Source organism: Myodes glareolus, chromosome 3, assembly GCF_982192425.1.
Source record: "Myodes glareolus chromosome 3, mMyoGla1.1, whole genome shotgun sequence".
NCBI lineage: Eukaryota > Metazoa > Chordata > Mammalia > Rodentia > Cricetidae > Myodes > Myodes glareolus.
The window spans coordinates 87,203,684-87,224,387 of NC_142028.1; the positions used below are offsets into that span (position 1 = coordinate 87,203,684).

Sequence of the window (20,704 nt, forward strand, 5' to 3'; positions counted from 1 at the left end):
CTTTTGACACAGGTTGCTGTGCACCAGGGGCTGGCCTCAAACTATGCATCTAAGATGGACCTTCCACTTCTGGCTCTCCTTCCTCTACCCTCCTTGAGGATGAGCGCTGAGAACTGGATTCAGGACTTCATGAATGCTAGGCAAGTACTCCAAGAACTGTGGAGCCTGAAAAGGGCAAAGCTATCAAAGAAGAGAAGCTAACGGTGGTTTCCAAGGACAAAGTGAGCTAAACAAAATCGTGATTGCCTCCAAGACACAGGGAGTATGGTGGATGAGGAGGCTACGGAAACAGTGTAAGATACAGAGGAGAAGGAGATGTGCACATACATGCACACACAAGCACACGGGCGCGCACACACACACACACACACACACACACACACACACACACACGTCTTCTGAGCATGACATGGCTGTTGCACTCAAGAACTCTCAGCAGCAGTTTAGTCATGACCTAAACAGGGCTGAGTCAGCCCACATTTCATCATCAGTGCAAGAGCCCCGCCTCTTAATGGTTGCTGTGGGGATCATGTCATTTTGTTCAGTGGCGGAGTGGCCCATGATTCATTACATAACCTCCCACCCATGCTCACACAAACAACACTAATTACATTCACCAGGTCACGCACAAAACAAGACATAAAAGTAGGATGGGGCCTTCTGGAACAGGGAGGGTTTCGTTGGAAGAGGGAGGGGACGGAGATGAGGAAATAGTGAACAGAATTAAATTCCCTATAGAAATGTATGAAGTGGTCAAGACTACCTTTTAAAAATTAAAAAAAAAAACAGTTGTGGAGACGCTGCTCATAGGACATGAATTCCACCTAACCATGCAGAATGAGATCTTCAGAGGAAGTGTACAACAGGGTGACAACGATGATGTTCAGAATTTCACGCTTCACCCTGGTCCCTGGTGTGCTCATTAGTACAGCCGGTACTTAGGGACGGGGAGATGCCAGCTTTTCCTTCCTATTCAAGAACGGGAATCTTTCAAGAAGGAGCCATGCAGGCCTGTGTTCCTTCTGTTTCGTATCAACCAAGGAATATTAGGCTCATTCCGCAGAGAAGAGACTGTAAGGCAAACTCCGTAACCAGAGCTCAGTCAAACTTTGTCCCCTGCTCCTGCCTGAACTTTGGATTCGTTCATCCCCTCCAGCAATTGCTTGCTTGGCCTGTCCAATTGCCTCCAGCTTCACCCGTCTAACGAGAAGGGGAGCTTCTCCATCTCACTGGCTGCTTTGACACTCACCTTCCTAGAGGTTCATGTGCACAAAACTACTTGGCTTGTCTTCCTGCCTTGGCTATTGTCAGGTCACTGTTTTTTCAGACTCCTCCATGGCATCACGTTGCTGGAGTTAGGCAGGTGCTGACCGCACTGTACTGGTGAGGACTGTGAACCCAGGCCTGCCTCTCCCCATGTTTATCCCCCGCCCCCACCTCCACGGCCTTCCCACTTCAAAGACTGGAGTGAAAACTGTGTGTCTGGGTTTCTCTCGCTTTAATTCCAGGATGGCTTTAATTCCTTTAAGTCTCAGCTACATCTCTTTAGATCTCTCTATGTCTCTTTTATCAAATGAAAAAACCCATTTGTTCCGACCTTTGATGTTAATTGTATCACTTTCTCCCTTTATATTCACAATTCTTCAGGTTTTTCAGTTATTTGTATGTCTGAACGTCTGGCCTCTAGATTTCGTTTTTTGGGCTGGTTCATTTTCACAGTTGCGGAATGAAAGAACAAATGAATGTACCAGTTAAAATGGTCAAGATATGCTTTAATCAACCTTTCTTAGCCCCCAATTCTCTTTTTTTTAAAAAAAACATATATTTTAATATCATAATTATAACATAAAGAAAATATAATACATACTATCTGATTTTAAAATAATATGAAATTCTTTTCTTGTGGTATCAATAGTTGAATCTAGGGCTTCCCACAGGCTAGGCAAGCATTCTAGCATTGAGCTCTATCCCCGGCCCAGAAAATAATGTGAATTTCCATGTATAAGCACCTAGTTACAACTACAATTGAAGAGTATGACGGCACAGTCACGAGGTATATACTCGGCTCTTGTCAATAAACTTGGGTTCAAGAGAACACAGAGCTAAATAACACTGACACGCCTTTGTTTAGAGCTGACTAACAAAGAAGGACTGAACAAACAACGGCACAGTGACAGCGAGAACCACCTAAGGGATGGCCAGAGTGGGGACAAGTGACATGAAGGATGGGGGCGCAGGGGTGAGTAACGCAACCCTGATGCACAAGGGCAACAGATGGCTTTCTGAAATCATGGAGAGTCTTGCTGAACTCGCGGCAGAAGTACGTGTTTTTCTCCCACTTCAGATCTGGAAAATTCCCTATCGTGAATATGGCATAAAGATTCCTCGCTGATATGTAAAACTGAACTAGGTTTGAGATTCAAGTCATTATAAGACAGGTTCCTCATCTACATGAATGTCTGGCAAGACATTTGAAAGCCGTATCACACAGGAAAATATCTTCTGTTGTGGACATCTGTCCTGAGTACTGTAAGATCTGTCCTGAGTACTGTAAGGACGTTTAGCAGTTAGTCCCTAACAATTTAGTTTCTGCATTACCAACCCCTCCCCGCCACCGCCCCTCCCACCCCCGCCCCAAGAACTGTGTCTGGAAAAGGAGCCATGCACAGGGAGACAAGCTGAGTCTGTTGGAAAAACTCAGGGCTAGAAGAAAGAAAATAGTTTACATGTTGCTCAAGTCGACTTTGAAATCTACTTCAGCTGTAAATGGTAACTCTGGGATAGGCTGCAAACTGCAAGAACCGTTAGGGTCTCATGAGACTGGATTCAGTCACCACGAGCCATACCATCCCAGTTAGGGTGCAGCTACCAGCAACAGTCTCGGCAGAATCTTACTGGAGGAGGTGATAGCACTGTCTTTGAGGGTTTTGGTGTCCTGCTCCCCAGTCTTTCACCTTCCTTACAGTCGCTCTCCCTGAGACCAGTCTTCACCCTTGATCTCTGCTGCTCTTCCTGAGCATGCTCAAAATGCTCTGTCGGAACTGACTGGAAACAGCCCTATTTTTGATGAAGCACAACTAAGGCGAAGCTTTGTTTACTCAGAGGAACTTCCTCAGTCAGCTCTGAAACTCAAGTGCAGCCATTGCGTTTACACCGCCGCTACCCATCCATCATGAGGGTTTAGTCCCCAGCCGCTCTCCAGCTCTCCCTTGCTATGCTCTGCATATCCCGTGTGCATTTGTGGTTTTTAATCACCCTGCCACTTTGTTTCTGCGGCAATAAATATTACCTGAACCCGCTTTGTGAGAGTCACCATGAACCACACAGACAACAGAGATGAACAGGAAGATAGAGCCTTATTTATCTGTGTGTGTATAGAGGCACTCAATAAACGCACCCTGCAGGAACTAGAGAATGAATGCACATACCTCTGCTTTGAGAAAGGTGTGTACTTACAGACGCCAGTCTCTCTTCCCTGCCACCTCCACGTCCATCTTTTCAATCCACCCCCTCACTGCCACATCAGTGTGTCCTTTCCCGCGAGGACTGTCGGGAATATTCTCGGCAAAGCGGGGCTTTAGTCCCTGAGCATGGACAACTTTGTTCATGTCTGTGCCTTGACAGCTGTCAGTTCACTTTGTGAGACTGCTTTCGCACTATGCTCTGAATGCCTTAGGGGCAAGGGCCATGTCTTATTCATCTTTAAATCCCTAGGAACCAGAGCCACACACGACACAGACAGGCTTCCAAGAGGCTACTGGCTAATCACCTGAGAGTCAAACTGTCAACATCCTGTCTGCCCACAACACACCGTGGGGAAGGCAAGGCAGCTTTATCTCCACGACTTTCATCTCCGTTCAGGACACACCAGAAGGAAAATGATGGTGACAATCAGACAGAGGTCACGTGAATTTCATCTCTTACATATTAAAAGAAATCATCTATAAAGTTAGACATGTTATTGGTAGTTCTACTCCTTGCCAGTATTAGGGTTTTTACACCAGGCTACGTGATAGTGCATCCTGATTCTGTGACTTATTAGCTGTGTGGCTGAGACTATTGGCTCTAAAATGGCCCACTTGAAAAATGGCAATAATAACAGCCGCCACTTCACAGAATGAGCTGTAAGGTAGCATTTGAATAACCGTCGGTTCATTCAGAGTAAAATCCATATGTGATGGGCACGAGGCTGTCTCAACACCGTGACACCCTGACATGGACTACTAAGCTCCATCCTATGAGACAGACTCATCTTTTGGATCTTATAATGTTTATGGTTTTTATGGCATAAGTTATAATGATTCTGGAGAATAAAATCTGAAGCAGAGAGAAAGAGTCAGTGATGGTCTCAGGGATGGAGGGGCGCTCAGGGTTGGAAAGTTTGCTCTGGTTTACACACTTGGTCAGGGACATTCTTAGGAGTTCAGTTTCATCCTCTGAAAGGAGACGGACAGCCTCCCGTCTGGGTGTCCCCCAGACTGTCCTGAGAACGATGGACATATTGCTCAACAACTCCTTCTAGCTCCCGTTCCTACAGCTAATAACAGAAAGGCAATGGATGGCATCTCTGCCTTCTCTCTGATACCTCTGGCAGATTAGCTATGTCTTAGGTGCGTGGATATGAACAGCTTACAACAATAAATTATCCCCCTCCAACATGATAATAACAATACAAAATTTATTCACGGAAGGGATCAGGAGTTCTTTGAGATTCAAGACAGGGTGTAAATTGCTGCAAAGGGTCTTTTTAATTGGGATCAAAACATTTTTGACAATTTTAGGTTTTGAAAATTCTAGCTATTGTCATGTTTTTCAGCAAATGTTTCTTTTCTCAGCTTAAAAAAAAGTGTAGTCAAATGTGGGCAAAAATACTCAGAGGAAAAAAAAACCCAACAACCGTGATTTGTCATTCTAAATGACAAAGTCTAGCTTTTCATTTCCTCAACGTGAATATCCCAGCATGCACTGCACTGCCAGTCCCTTGCAGCCCAGGGTAGAGGTTCAGAACAGACTGTGCAGTCTCCCAGGGAAGGTTTTCAAGTAGAAAATGCCAATGGTTCTTACTTTCAGGAGAAGCAGAACCTTAAAATTCAGCTCAGAAATTAGCAGACACCACTCTGCTCTATATTTCTAGCCTTATATGACTTCTTCACAAGATTCTATCACCGGGTAGAGTCTTATTGCCCCCAGTGATGGCAAAAATCACTCATTCTGTTTCACTATTGAGCAGTTCAGCCTGCCAAGAAAGGTTCCTACTTACCGATATACTAAAATTGCCTTTTAGAAACTTCCAGCAAGGATCCCGATTTTCATTCTTAAGGTCACACAGGACAAGTTGACTGCTTCGGTTGGACAGCTTTTTGAAGTTCCATCATTTGTACTTCAGATTTAAATAAATGCAGCCCTGGGCTGCTGAGAAGGGTTGTCAATTAAGTGGATCCACTGTTCTCTTAGGGGACCTGGGTTTGAGTCCCAGCACCCACACAGTGGTTTCCAACCATCGGAAACTGCAGTTTCAGAAGATCTACTGTCTGACCTTTGTGGGTATGTGGTGCCCAGACATACATGCAGGCAAAACACACAAAAATAAATCAGCAAATATAATAATAATAATAATAATAATAATAATAATAATAATAATAATAAATGATAAAACTGAAATTCTTTTACCATTTTTCCAGGACTTATGTTATGATGTACTAATATGGAAAGTCTACAGAATCTGGATGCACCAGAAGCCCAGTGGTCACCACACAGATCTCCACAGGCTAAACTGGAAGCAAACATACAGCTCTGTCTCCTTTCCTGATTTTCTACCAATGATGGGACATTTTTTTTCCCTCACCAAGTCAATTGTTTTGGGGATCATAAAATTATTTTTCTGTTCTCTTATACAAAGAATAAAAACAAACACTGCTTCACAGTTTGATGCTAGAGGAGGTATATAAAAGCTAAGGCTGGAAACCATCCCTCTTCCTTGGTAAACATTTAAGGTATTAGATCACTACCTGGGTAGCGCCTATTTGATGGAACAGCATGGCACAGGGGAGGAGTAGCAGCAAAGTCCAGAATATGGTCCCCAACCAAGGAAAACATACCAGATACCCCAAGCTCCTGCTTCTGCCTCTGTCTCTTTGAACATGCTGGTTGTTATGGTAGCAGACAGAGCTGGAAACTAGAAGGAATTAGAGATGACGTCATACTATTGGGGCATCTAAACCACTGCATAAGTATCTCTGATGCTTCTCCTGATTATTTGGCTCCCCTAGAGTGCTGAAAGGCAGAAAAGTTCTCGACGTTTTTGGGTACCTGAAGTTATCGACATTCTGGGCTACAGGATCCCAGAGGCCAAGTGTGTGCTGAGAAGACTTAGCCAGCATAGTTCCCAGTCTCCCATCCCTGCCTTGGTACCTGGTCCTGACCACCAGGATAGACACTGATTTGCCAATATCTTTTCAATTGTTTTTAATGGAAGATTCCAGGATGATCACAGATATCCAAAAGTATAATCTTTCTGAGAAAAACATAAACTCTCAAGTTCTGAAACCACACTTTGAGTAAGGCCAAGGAGGCTCACACTGGGCTCTTAGTCCTGCTGAATTCCAGTGTGTTTTCTACTGACCCCTGTGGCGTCCCTTCCACAAAGGCGTCAGCAGACAGTCCCATCTTTTCCAATAATATAGAGGTTAATTGTATTGATTTTCTATTCAGGGCAACGTGAGGTTGAATCTATACTCGGCCTCCTGAACACTACCTTGTAAATACTTTTCAGTTTTCCATAAATCATGCCTCTTTTGAGATAGTCAAAAGTCTTTCTGGCTGGGGAAGCACCGCCCTTAGCAGGGCTAGCAATTCTTAGAAAGAGTAAAGAGTCCAGCATGGACTATGTTGTTGATGGCTGAACAAACTGACCAATCCAGTGTTGTGGGATATTTGATCACATTGTGACACTCCAAGACTGATAATAAAGTTAACCTTGAACTAGGAGGCAGAGTCAACCACAAGCTGGTTGCAATTAGCGATAGAGATTTTGGAGGACCCAATACAGGATGGGGAGAACACAGGAAGGAACATGGAGGGGCTCGGAGAGATTCCCAGGGTTTCCAAGCTCAAATGTGTGGAGAGGGTCAGCTGATCCTTCATCCATTGCTTTCTTGATCTATCAGGGCTTTAGCCCAACATTTGACTCTTGAACTTTCATTGGCAATAGAATTATTTAGAAGAACACTTTAATCCAGAGCCAGGCAGTCTCTCCAGCTCATATCCCACTGAAGAAAATGGGCTCTGCTTTGACCACACCAGAGGAGCCACCAAGCTACGACTTAGAGCCAGAGGAAATGATTCATAATAGACACCTCCAAACTGCCCCCTCGCCCTGCATTGCATTTCCTGAGAGAATTCCTGTCAAGACCATGGTCTGAGGCCGAAGAGGCTGTCCTCTTGTCTACCTTGTGGTCTTTGGCTGCCCTCATGTCTTCCCCATGTGGCCCTGTGTGGTGTGCCCTGCTTCCTTTCTATGACTTGTTAATGTAGTCAAGTTTTCTTTGTTTGCTTTTTCTGGAGCCTCTCCCGACCACAGAAGACATATCTCAGTAACTAATTCAAAAAACAAACAAAAACAAAAACAAGCAAGCAGGTGAAGTTAGGGCAGCCAGTAAGCCTAAAAGGTGACAGGCACCTCAGCCAAGCAAACGTTTGCCAAAATACAGGAGCTCTGATTGGTACCTGCCATCCCTCATTTTCTGAAGATTGTGCCCAGTGTTCTGTCCTTGACATCTTCAGTGGTAAAATGGGGACTTTGATGTCACCCAGGTCTCGGATAGTTAGGATTGTTCTATAACCTGAAACTTACAAAAGGTTGAGGACGCCTGGAGCGGGACACACACTGGATGAAGTAGTGCTTGGGTTTGGCTATGGTTTGCACCCTTGTGTTCTCCAAGGTTCAGGTGTCAAGGGTTAGTCTTTAGGACTATTGATGACAATGTCAGAAACAGTGCAAATCTTTACGGGGTAAAGACTCTTAAGTAATCCTTTCTTTAACTGTGGCTAAGCCCTCAGAAGGAGCTGTGGGACGCCAGTGTCCTGTTGTCTCCCTGTTTCCAGGTGTGATCACTGGCTCTCATGCATACTCACACTGCCAGGACGCTCTACGCTACAGGGCCTTCCCCACAGCTTGGCCATAGGTCTGACATAAAGCTTCAAGAGCTGTCGCTAAATAAGCCTCTCTTCTATACAAAGTAAGCTTGTCTCCACTGCTTTACTACAGAATCTTAAAAGAGCAGTTAGAATTATTGTATGTTCATCACAATGAAACTGAATAAAGCACATAAAATGTAGGAGGCACTGGATAAGTACATGCTTTTATTACTACTTATTTTTATTGTGTTAAAACGTATATTGCAAAATTTACATGAACTCTTCTAAAATATATGGTCCAGTGCCATTAGGCACAGTCATACTTTTTTAAAGTTTTGTATTTATTTATGTGCATGTGTGCACAATGCACGTATAGTCTTGTGTGTGCAGTGCTCATGGAGGCCAGAAGAGGGTGCCAGATCCTTGGGAGCTGAAGTTACAGGCACCCCTTAGCCACGTGGGTGCTGGGACCAGAACTCTGGTCTCTTCAAGAGCAGTATGTACTCTTGTCTGCTGAGCCATCTTTCTACCTCCCATTCATGTTCCCCCCCCCCAAAATCACTATCACCTGCTCTCTAGATCACTTTCAAACCAAGCCCCATGCTCTTACAAAACACTTCCCATCTTCATTTTCCCTAAGCCTGGCAGTCATCAGCACATCTAGGACTCCAGGAATTTGAATATTCTAGATTCCTCACTCATGTGGAATCACTCAGCACTCTTTTAATCTTGTGTCTAGCTTGCTCCATTCAGCGTGTTTTCTTCAAGGCCCACCCAGATTGCGGCACTTGCAGACTCTCCTGGCACGCGTAGGCTCCCAAGCGTTCCACTTGAGACACAAGCACATTTTGTTTATGCACTGGCTAACTGGGCCACTCCCACCCTCTGGGGGCTGTGACTACGTTTACGCCCAAGATCCCTTCTACTTCTCTTCATTTAGAAGTAACTTCAGTACAGTAGTATTTCTTTAAGAAGACACATTCTAACGCCTAAATTATCATCTTGCCAGCCTTGCGTTCCTAGTCTGAACAAGCAAGAGACACTAATAACACAACATGATTGAGGTCAAATCATATGGCTGGATGGAGTATTGCTTATAAATGGCCTGGTGCGTTATCTTTGCAAAGTTCAAAGGAGGTGATGCATATGGAGATGTTTCCTGAGCTGTTAAACACTGAATGAACAAAACGAAAAAAAAAAAAAACAAAACAAAACATTCTGGCTTTCTCATGCATGAGGTCACAGAAGGCTTATCTTGTGTTCCTCACCCTCAATGACCAAGACTAACAGTGGTGTGTGAGTTCCAGGGATGAGCCTGGGAATCTGGTGCAGTTGTGAGTTAGATGATCACACAAAGCCCTTTCTTGGATGGGTTCAACATACTCGCTAGTCTTCACTGCTCCTGGCTAGAGAATGAAGCTTTCTTTCTATCTTCACTGCTCCTGGCTAGAGAATGACGGTTTCTTTCTATCTTTTCTTACTTTCCTGTTTTTTTTTTCTTTTTAGATTAAGAACTCTATTTATTCATTCAATAACGACATCTGCAAGCGGTGACAAGTCAAACTGGAGAGTCTGAGGTGTTGACCAAGTCCAAAACCAACTTGTGCCACCCTCACGTGTGTGGCACTGAAGATACCAATGCATACACAAATTTAACGCAACCTGCCACGTGACCACCGCTCTACGGAGCTCATAAATATCCCGTTAGATGATCGGGACAGCATGACACTTAGACCACAATTATAGCAGAAGGACCATGGTGCACTAACGCTGTGGCCGCGTCATGTGAGAGGCTTGCCTTTTGATGGACGATCATAGGTGATCAGGTTTGTCCTTGGCTTTCTGCGTGTTTATGCTTGTTTGATATTCTTGCCCAGACAGACGAGGCTGGTAGCGGCATATCTGTCAATGGACTCAATGTCATAACGCCGTGTGACTCTTTCACTTACCCCCGTCTTCTCATCAAAGATTTTGATGCCTCCAAAGGAGATGGTTAAAAAGATTTTCTGTTTGTGTTCTCCTTTGGAACGAGCGCCAGCAACAACACCCTGTGGAAAGGAAGAACATGGTTTTTGCTTTAGTGTTTTCATTTGAAAACTCCCTCTGGTCCAGAGGAATGTCAGGCAGCATCAGCCGGAACCACCAATCACACATGCCCTTCCTAGGCCCTTACATGGGTCTCTCCATCTTATTCTCACATCTGCTTTATGTTTCGGGGTAATAGTGGTCTTGGCTGGTTTATCATGGAGTTAAGATGTACCTAGCAATCCAATATAGGGAATGTCTACTTGGTGCTGCAATACATGGCTCAGAGTTAGGATAGACTACTTGAGAGGGAAACAACATGAAACTCATAGTAGCAGCTGTGTTGGGCTTTTATATTGAATATGGATTTAATATTTTAAATGAAGTAAGTTACTCAGCACAGTCTCAAAAATTATGTTTTTATACTTCAGGAAATATCTTTGTATGAATAAATTCTAGACATTGAAAGAAGCAAAGGTAGGCAAGACCCCACCCACCTTATCCCTTTCTTCCCCCCCACCTTTCTTGGAAACACGTGATTATAATAATTTATGCCCGACACTAGTAATTGCTACTCAAAAAAATTATATTCTTCATTATCCTTCCCTTGTCATTCTTGTACCTTGGGGTAAAACACATACAAAGTACAATCATTATTCCCTCCTGCCCAGACAGTTTATAAACCGAAGCTGCATCCATGAACCCACAAGAAGGTAAACCTCACGGAAGGTAAAGGTTACTTTGTTCTCTCTCTAGTCCTAGTACTTAGGACATCTTCCCGTCCCTACTGGTGGGGCAGCAGGTGCTCATCAGATGCCCATTAAATGAATCTGTACCACCCACACCAGGATTCACGTGATTCAAGTTATGAGTAAACCCATTTACTTTTTAAAGTTAGACTTTGTGGTGACAGCTACAGTTGAACATGGACTTTCAACTAGAGCACACGAGGCGGGTAAAGTGATGTCACAGATTTCACATGTGTCTACTGGGCTCTGGGCGTACTTCCACATAGGCTGCTTGTCACCTATCAGAATCTCAAAGTCTCCATTCCTGCATCATTGTTTAGGATTAGGCTCAGCTCCCAGCAGTAGTAATATTGACTTCAAAGCTCTCGGAGGTCAAAGCGCTTTGTGCTGTTCTCAGCATACTATGCTCCCAGACTTTACTTGGGGAATAACTGAGGTGGAGGAGACCTTTTAGTATAGCCAGAGGTACAATGAGGAGCCTTGCTTATGAAATTGTGTGATTATCTTTACTTTGGATACTGGAAATCTTCTCCACCTTACAATACTTGATTATGCTTCTATTCTGGACAAAGGACTTCACAATAGCTCTATTTCCGCAAATATAAGTTCTGTTTCTCATATACTTATGGTTCTGTTCTTGGCTCTCCAGGCTCTACCTTTGGGACTCATGGGTACATAGTTTCAATCACTACTCTTCTACCTAAGGATTCTTAAAGTTAACTTCTTTAAAAGCCAGAGATGCATGGATACCAGGGAGTATCTCAGAGGTAGAAGAATGAAATCAAGCTGAAAAAAAAAGATAGATTATCTCCCAAACAGAATATAATACAATCGAGTGCTAAACTATTACATGTTAGCCACGGGACTTCTGGAGGTCTAGTTCTGAGTTCTAGGACACAGTGTGGAAAAAATGCTTTAACTTCTCTGAACCTACATTTTATAGTTACAAAACAGAGAAACCAATCTCTATCTATGTATATAAAGAGGCCTCGTTGACTTTAAGCTGAAATGCAACAATGGTCTGGCAGTGCATAAATGGTGGGCTCCTCATATTCACACACTCTCTAGAACCTCTGCAATGCGGGAGAAAATTCTCTAATGGGTGATGCACCAGCTTCAGTCTAACAAAGGCAATCTTTTCTTTCTTTTCTCCCAGTTCTCATATGGTCTAATAGGTGCGAGTGGGCCTTTTTTCAAGGCTAAAAGGAATTTTGTACTTCTCTGTCTCTTTCCTGGGCAGGTGGCCAAATGCAGAATCGATCATTTATGTTTCTGTGCTTCTTACAGAAAAACCACTGGGAGCTGAAATGTCAACATTCTTCTCAGCGAGTTGCAAATAATGAAACACAATCGTCTGGAAACGAAGGACCTCTCAACGTGTTCGGTGCATTTGACAGGAGTGTGTTATAGCAGGACAAACTCCCTGGGCCTTGGGACCTCATGATTATAAGGGATGACAGATGGACTGTTTCACTACAGGTAACACACACACACACACACATACGCATACACACAGAGATACACACACACACACACACACACACACCGGCATGCATAGCTAGATCTGTTCTAGCTAGCACGGCCTAGTGTTAATCCCAAAGATAAACTCCCAGGAGTAGAGCAAACTGCTGCTTTACACCCACTTAAACCCTGGGTGCTTCTATGAAGGCAGCTGGCCAATAATGGTCTCAGCCACTGGTACCTGATAAACAGCTTCTTCTGGATGCGGGAAGGGGATGTAGAACTCCTCTCTTCTCCACAGACAGGCTGCTCTGGGTGACAGCCAGGTCTGTGCACATGGAGGACTAAGGAGTGGCATTGTCCAGAACAGATTTGCTAGACTTCAGTAACAGCAATAAGAATCCAGCTCGGGGCCGTTACGTCATAGTTCTGCTGGGATGGTGGGGGTGGCTCTGTGAGAGAATGACACTTGAGGCTCAGCCTCTCTGGGCTGCATCCGTGTTCTAGCAGACAGGCTGTTTTCTGATTTCATACATGAGCAGAGTCTGAACTTGACTTGGGTTGGGGGTCGTTAGTGGCGAGAACAGAGACTTCCCCTACAAGCCAAACATCATAGCCTATGTTGTTCAGGGGTCTGCCTGGGGCCCTGGTTCCCAGTCACATCCTTTAGGCCAGCATTCATCAGTCACAAAGCAGGCCGTGGGAATCTTCTTGCCTGACTGCCTCCCTATTCATCATTCAGGTTGGAATTTAGAAGAGAAAGAGGGCTCATTATTGAGCTGCCCTGAAATCTCAAAACATGACTTCATTATCTGAAAAAAAATCACTAACCTCTTCCAAGGTGAAAGTGTGAAATCCTGATTTCATTGTTTTTAATACACTTTTACACTTTTCTAATATACCTTAAGTACATATTGATTTTTAAAAGTTTGTTTATATAACATCTTAAATAGCAAAAACATGGATATAGACCATAGAAAATTAAGTAGGTTTTAAAAATACTGTTATTTGAAGCCAAGCCACTGGGAATCAGCATCTGCCAGACATGCCAAAGTACCAAGAAGTACTGTACAACACGGATGAAAAGTGACAGTTGTGACTTATTAAGCATAAAAGAAAATGTGATGTAGATAGCAACAAACAACTTTCTGTCATTTAATGTCATTTAAATACTTTTGGGCACTTTGGTAGAATGTAGGCACGTTTTTCCTTTTCTTAGACTTAAAAATATTCCACTCACCTAACAGTGTCTTACAGACTACTTGAAGATATATAAAAAAGCTTAACTTAAATATATATATATATATTACTAGATGAGATAAAAACAAAACTAGTTTATGAAACTGTATAACTTACAATCTATTTTTATTATATGTATATTGTTGATATAAGTAAAACAATTGAAGGTCAAACACAAGAAGTGTCAACTCTCATTATTTTGGGGGGATTTTGGATGATTTTACTTTTATTACTTATATTTTTCAGTATTTTCAGTTGCATAAAACAGAATTTTTGTTAGATACGATGCTCTTCTATTATCTTATACCACATTTAAAAAAGTTAACAAGAAAATGTGGAGTCAACATCTGGGGAACAATGTCTTTTTCAGATGTTTTTAAGGTGACTGGAAAAAAACAGTATACTGCTTATTGGGTTTGTTTAAGTTTTTTCTAACTTATTCCTCTGGTTCTCCGAGCAAAGCTGTCTTTGCAGCCTCTACCTGCACATCCCATCAGCCAGGCCGCTTCTCCTTTGATAGGAAATATTTGGGGGCGATTTTCAGCAATTCGAAGAATAAATAAAATTAGCTCTGCACCTCCACATCTGTCGCTAGAAGACAAGCTATGAAAACATTTAGTTAAAAACTAAAGTAGCAAAAATTCAGAATATGTGAGGAACTACAGAATGTATTGATAATTTTGTGGGTTTATTTTTGCAGGGGTTTTACCAGGACATTATTCTAGAAGAAACTATGATCCTCTTAAGCAGCACGAACAAAGCCTGACTAAATTCCTCCATAAAATAGCGTCCAGTCAGTATTTCTAAGCCACTGAAGTTTCTTCCTAGAGAGAAAATATGGTGATTCATCCAGGAGCCAATCCCTCAAGCAATGAGACTGTCTGACACAGTCCCGGTGATTGGTTCTTTCCCTCCCTCGTGTAAAACCGGAGCTAATCATAAAGAAATGCTTGCACGGCACCTTGAGCTTCATCATGGAATCTTGACATAACTTGTCTCCCCGGGCTGCGGAAACTTCATCAATCCCAATCAGCTTGGCTTTGTACCGGACCCCTTCACCTTTAAACCTCTTTATCAAAGTGGCTTCGCTGCGATCCTGACCTGAAAACAAAGAAAAATAGATTCAGAAACAAGGATGCAGGAGCTCTGCTGGCTTTAAAAACTTACCATTCTGAGATCTCCTTTCTGGTTCCACCTACATGCTAGGACAGTCAAATAATGATGATGATGATGATGATAATAATAATAATAATAATATCTTTGGATGCAAATTCTGGCTCCACCCACTTAAACATTTCTCTGAGCCTCAGCCTTTTGGACCTAAAAGAAAAACCTTAATAATAATCACCCCCAGTGGAGCAATAAACAAGATCAGATAATATGGGTAACACATCTAATTTGCTTCTGATGCAGGATAGGTTCTGAACCAATAGCCATCACCAACCAAGCGTTTATGTCCAAAAGTCCTGTTGGAATAGCATCAGCACCGAGTTTCCCGTATTTAAAACTCTGAGCGACGCTTTGGCCAGGATCCAATATCCTCCTTACACCCGATCTCATGAACTGCCTTCTTGTAAAAGTCCAGTATAATTTCTCTGCACCAAGTAATGACATTGAACAATAATAAAAACGGGTTTACGATATTGCTTCTAGTAAGTCAGGAATGCAGGGGAAATAGGCTGCCGCAGTATTTGGCAATGTGTGCCTGCACCTTGCAAAAGGCTCTCTAATTATTAACATATTTTGCTTTATACACCAACCAAGAGTTCAAGCATGCCCATATAAAGAAAGTGATGTAGAGGTGTTTATTATAAACTTTATATCCACTCTTCAAAATCCAAACCATTGTCATATTGCAAAGGAAGACAGATATAAAATTCGGTAGCTTGTTCAGAGAGTCATAAATTAGAGAACAACATGGCAATTAAAACACTTGCCACACTTTGCCTAGTCTGGGTCTGGACTCTGGACCTACAGTTCCAGGGACCCAAGTTCTCCCAGGCCTCTAATGCTAATCATAGGTTCGAATTCCTGGTTATTCTCTCTCATGACATTTCTCATCACCACCCAACTTGAGCTGAGGACTGCAGGGATAAATCAGACCATTTCCCTTCATCTATAGTATGAGACTGACAATGTTCTGAAGAAGCCAGCAATGGCTAAGCATGGTGTAGTACTCTTTTCTTTATGTCCCTGCCCTTCAACCCTTGTATTCACTCATCCATCCATTACCGATCATTGCTTCTGTGATAAATACCATTACTTGTGGGCAACAAATGAAGAAACAATCTATGCCCCTAGAAACTCAAATTATTTGTGTGTGTGTGTGTGTGTGACTGCAAATAAGAATGTGCAGTGCATTATGGCAGGTGTGTAAAAAGGTTGCCACAACGCATCAACTAAACTTCATTTGCCATCTATGGAAGGACGGTTAAGTAGCCGCCACCTCACAGAGTGCCAATAGTAATTTAAAGGAGACGGTACAAGGAAGCATGTGTTCATCTTCTGAGTAATCTTTCTGTAAACAGTAGTGCCCCTCTGTGATCAGACTTGGTGATACCATGTCGGCCCGCCAGGATGGCGACAGAGACACATCTGAACCTGTGATTTCCAACTTCTAACAGTCATTGCATCTCGGAATTCTGGGACTCCTATCCTATCAATGGCTTTGGGAAAACAGTCCTGACAGCCAATGATGGAAAGACACACAGTCAGGAATGTAAAACCATAGGAATATGAAAAAAATATAAAATATATAAAAGGCACATAAAAATTAAGCATTAGAGTTCAATGGAGAGAGATCATAGTGGTTGGAGTAGAAACTATCTGTCACTGCATCCCTTTCTGGACATGTATGTAAGCAAGTTGGCCTATGACATGCATGCTTACTCCCCGGTCTGTTATGCTATATCTGGTGACAGTAGACTCTATCTTTGTCTAAGACTTCTCGGGAAGATTGTTGCTCCACCTCAGATAATAATCAACACATGAAACTGTCCTGTACAGCCAGTAACACTCCTTTCACTATCGAGACTGTCTCAAAGTGCAATTGTCACAGTGACAGCAGGAAGCACTGACTAGAAGCACGTGACACGCCCCACCTGACTACCCCTGAATACGACAGGCGTCCTTATCAGACCCACATTGGAAGGGAAGAGCTGAGAGGTCATCGAACCCACCCACACACCCACTTAGAAGGGCCTGCACACATTTGCCCAATGTCAAAGCCTGGATTTGGGTTGGCATGCATTGTGCTTCAAGCCTGTTCTTTTGAACATCTATGATTAATTGCTTTTCACCTATCCAGTTTCTCTTTGAATGCCCAATTTTACCTTGCACTAGAACTCACCTGGCCCAAATCCATTGTTCCTAAATATAAACACACCGGCCCTGAAAAACACTCCATTGGGACCCAGAGTGAGGTTGAATATGGAATAAACAGTTTCCAGAAAACTAGTCATGTCCAAAACCCGCCCTTGGTCAGATACAAAGAGCCTGAAGAAACATATGTCAGGGCACAGCCTGCTGCTGAGGAGAGAGTTAGATGAGGAGGCAGAGCCAGGGCAGGTGGAAAGGGCAGGGATTAATAAGAAAATATTAGGCCATTTAGAGGAAAGTAGGGAGTCCAATTTAGATCAGGACCCAGGGCCAAGCTAATTTGTATGAAGGGCACTTATGCAGTAGAAAATCCAGTTTCTCATTAAATGCTCCGCCATTAAAAGGGTAATTTTTCATAAGCACATCTTGAACAAGGTCTCAGTTATATTAGTTAAAAAATAAATAACGGATATCCGAGTCCTAAGTGTGTGATCTCACTAGAGAACATGCAAAGGGTGGGGGTGGGGGATCAGCCCTGCAGCTTATTCCAGCCCACTCTGACTAACAGCAAGAAGTAAAGTAAAGGCAGAGCAGAGGTGACTTGTTAAGCAAAGTCCAATAACGCTCACCATCTATTACCCAGGGTGTACTGTGTCCACTCCTTTGTCATGAGTTTCACATCATGCAGTCTCTCATTTAATATTTTGCCTGCTCTTTTGAGCGAGGCTATGTAATGAGCACTATGCCACACAAGAGCACAGCGATACTCAGAGTCAACAGCAACATCTCTTATTTCGAACACCAGCTGTGTTGGCAGCATTCACATGCTACACAACCCATTCATGCAAAGGACACATACGAACCAGGGGGGCTATGTTGTTCTCAGAATGGACACTCATCGTTTCTAATTTTAGAACGTATTTTACTTCAAAAAGATGGCACCCCCACTTGTTGCTGTCATTGGCTGTTGTAGTATTTGGGTGGTAAATGTCCCTCTGAGAGTCTTAGGGTGGCACAGTTGGTTCTCAGCTGGTGGCACTACTTGCGAAGGCTGTGGGATCTTTAGGAAAGGGCACCTCCATGGAGGAACTGGGTCGCTGGGGGGCTGGCTTTGAGGCTTGGCAGCCTCGTGCCATTTTGTGCTCACCCTCTGCGTCCTGAGGTGGATGCAGGTGGAACGGCCAGGCTCAGCCTCCTGTAGCCATGCCTTTCCTATATGCTGCTGTGTCGTCCCTGCTTTGGTGGACTGCATATCCCTGCATCTGTAAGCCAAGACAAACCCTTTCTCACTGGTCTTTGTCAGAGATCTGCCTTTTTTTTTCTTTTCCTTCCTTCCTTCCTTCCTTCCTTCCTTCCTTCCTTCCTTCCTTCCTTCCTTCTTTCTTTCTTTCTTTCTTTCTTTCTTTCTTTCTTTCTTTCTTTCTTTCTTCTTTTCTTTTTTTTGTTAATCTCAGAAACAAAAAAGTAAAGGATACAGAGCAATTGCTACTGAGAAATTGCTGTGATAGACCTGACTCCGTGGTTCTTAGGCCATTGGAACTATATGATGGTGAGGGAGTATATGGACGAGTTTGGTATTTGGGATTAGAAAAGCCCTTCTCTGTTTAAGGGCCTTTTGGGAATAAGCTTGAAAAACAAAAATGTTGAGAGAAAAGTGACCAGTAAAGATCCCACTCCTGAGCACGCAGAGGAAAACAGGACTACCAGAAATTGGGGGCATTCCCATGGTATTTGGGCCAAGAACCTGGCTTTGATCTGACTGTGTCCTAGGATGTTTATGAGTGCCTACTGTGTGTTCATGGATGTTTAGAGAAACAGCAGGAAGACCCTGTGCTGTACACTAGGGGACAAGATTTTGACAACTCTATTGACAAAAATCAACAGATTTTCCAGCCGTTCTGTCATTCCACATTAAAGAGAACTGGTACATAGACAAAGAAGCCATGAGATTCTAAAGGGCTCCCGTGGAGAGTATGCAGCAGGGTCCCTGACAGGGGCCTAGCAGACAGAGCTGATTGGGTGAAAGTAATCTTCAAAAATGAGAAAAGAACTCTTCACAACAGGGAAGAAAACCTAAAATGTCTTCTGATTCTCAAACTGGGGTCCTCAGATAAGACTTTTCCAATTTGGGAATTCTGAAGTTTACGATAAGTTTTTAAACATTTAGCCAAGTGTGAAGAGAGGAAAAAAACTTGTATACTAGTAATAATATTTTAAAAATTGATTCCTTGAGGTGCTTAGTCTTACCTCAGCTTGCTATGCCATGTTTTGTAGATACCCATAGGAGGCCTGCCCCTTTCTGAAGAGAAACAGAAAAGGAGTGGATGACGGGGGACACAGCAGAGGTGGAGGAGAGGGGACGGGCGGAGAGGAGGAAGGGGAAACCGCTGTCAGGATGTAAAATAAATTAAATTAAAAAAAAAATGGATCCATTTAAGTTTGAAATATGACTTGGGTTCATCTGGCTCGGCAAGCATGCCTGGAAGATAGAGAGTGTGCGTGGGAGGCAGGTCGAGAAGATCACAGGAACAGGGCCACCTGAGAGGTGTGAATTCTTCTGCTCTCGTGGACCTGTCTTGGTTTCATGAACAAGAGTGATTAACAGCACCACCAGCAGGAGAAGCTCTGGGAGGGATCTGAAGCCAAATTCTCCAAGTAATCTGACAACTGAAATGTCAGTGTCTCGTTGACTTGAATTCTGAAGGAGAAAGATACTGGGTTTACAGAGGATTACATTGTTGCCTGGAAACCTGCAGGAGAGAAAGAGACCCAGGTTCATCATGCTCTCCATCAGTACACCTTCACATAAGTGATTACACAGCATCCCTTCACCTTTGCAGAGCTTCCATTTGCTGCATCTGATGGGCATTTCTGAGAGAGGACGGTCTCCCAAGCATCTCTGAGTGGAGATAATTGACAATGATATTTATGATCAATATCTGGGGTCTTACCGAGAGCTTGAACTATATGATACATACTGTGTACTTCACTGACAATCACAGCAGACCAATGTGGTTGAACTTTAGACACAGAAAAGGAAACCCAGAGAGTCTACAATGCCTATGTCGATACATCTAGTATCAGGAAATAAACTCAGTTGTTCCTAAATCCATAGAACACGACCTCCCCCAACACCCTGCTCAGGGTATTTCATACATTTCCACAGGGAAAAGAGTTTGAACCTCTAACTCAAAAGCTGGACTATTTTTGCACAAATGATACACATGCTCTCTTGGCAATCACTCATTTCCTTTATTGCTTACTTTATCTTAAACCTTTAATATAAATCCCCACATAAATAGATGTCTTATAGTCCTCCTGTGCCCCAGTGTATCATCTGGGTACCCAGGGGAATATTTGCAGCTCACAGTTTCCTTGCAGAGAGTTCTGCCTGAAAAATAGCAACTTGAGAGGTCCCCAGGGAGTCAGAGCAAACTGACAACGCTAACAAGACGTGGGTATTTCCAGAGCTCTTCTCTGCTGACTTTTGCAGAGTGATGTGGGGAGCCCAGAGGCTATTGTCTTTCATCCTCTGGTGGGTAGGGTGGGTAGTATGGACATTTTTGGAGAGCAGCTGGAGGCCGTGGCAGTGGCTGTGCCTCCATGTTGGTAGGTCTTGGGGAATTTCATGCATCTAGAAATGAGCTCAGGCTGGACTATTGGAGGATTTCTGGTGTTTAGATAAAAGCCAGCGTTCTTCAGAAGCAGGTTCTCATCTGCCAAGAGGACCCATTTTCCTTACATCTGGCAGAAGGAACGTAACTACCTGTGGTTGT

General features: G+C 43.3%; 1 protein-coding gene across 6 annotated transcripts in view; it reads right to left on the reverse strand.

The window, feature by feature from the left end:
* The window catches only part of Dab1 (DAB adaptor protein 1), a 1,122,840-nt gene that overhangs the window by 120,250 nt on the left and 981,886 nt on the right, over positions 1 to 20,704 (reverse strand). For all 6 annotated transcript variants that reach the window (XM_085686340.2, XM_085686342.2, XM_048453230.3 and 3 more), the window contains 2 exons: positions 14,572 to 14,711; positions 10,086 to 10,184 (listed from right to left, as the gene is read on the reverse strand). In XM_085686340.2, the coding sequence (XP_085542466.1) occupies positions 10,086 to 10,184; positions 14,572 to 14,711 (239 nt within the window). The remainder of the gene's footprint in view (positions 1 to 10,085; positions 10,185 to 14,571; positions 14,712 to 20,704) is intronic.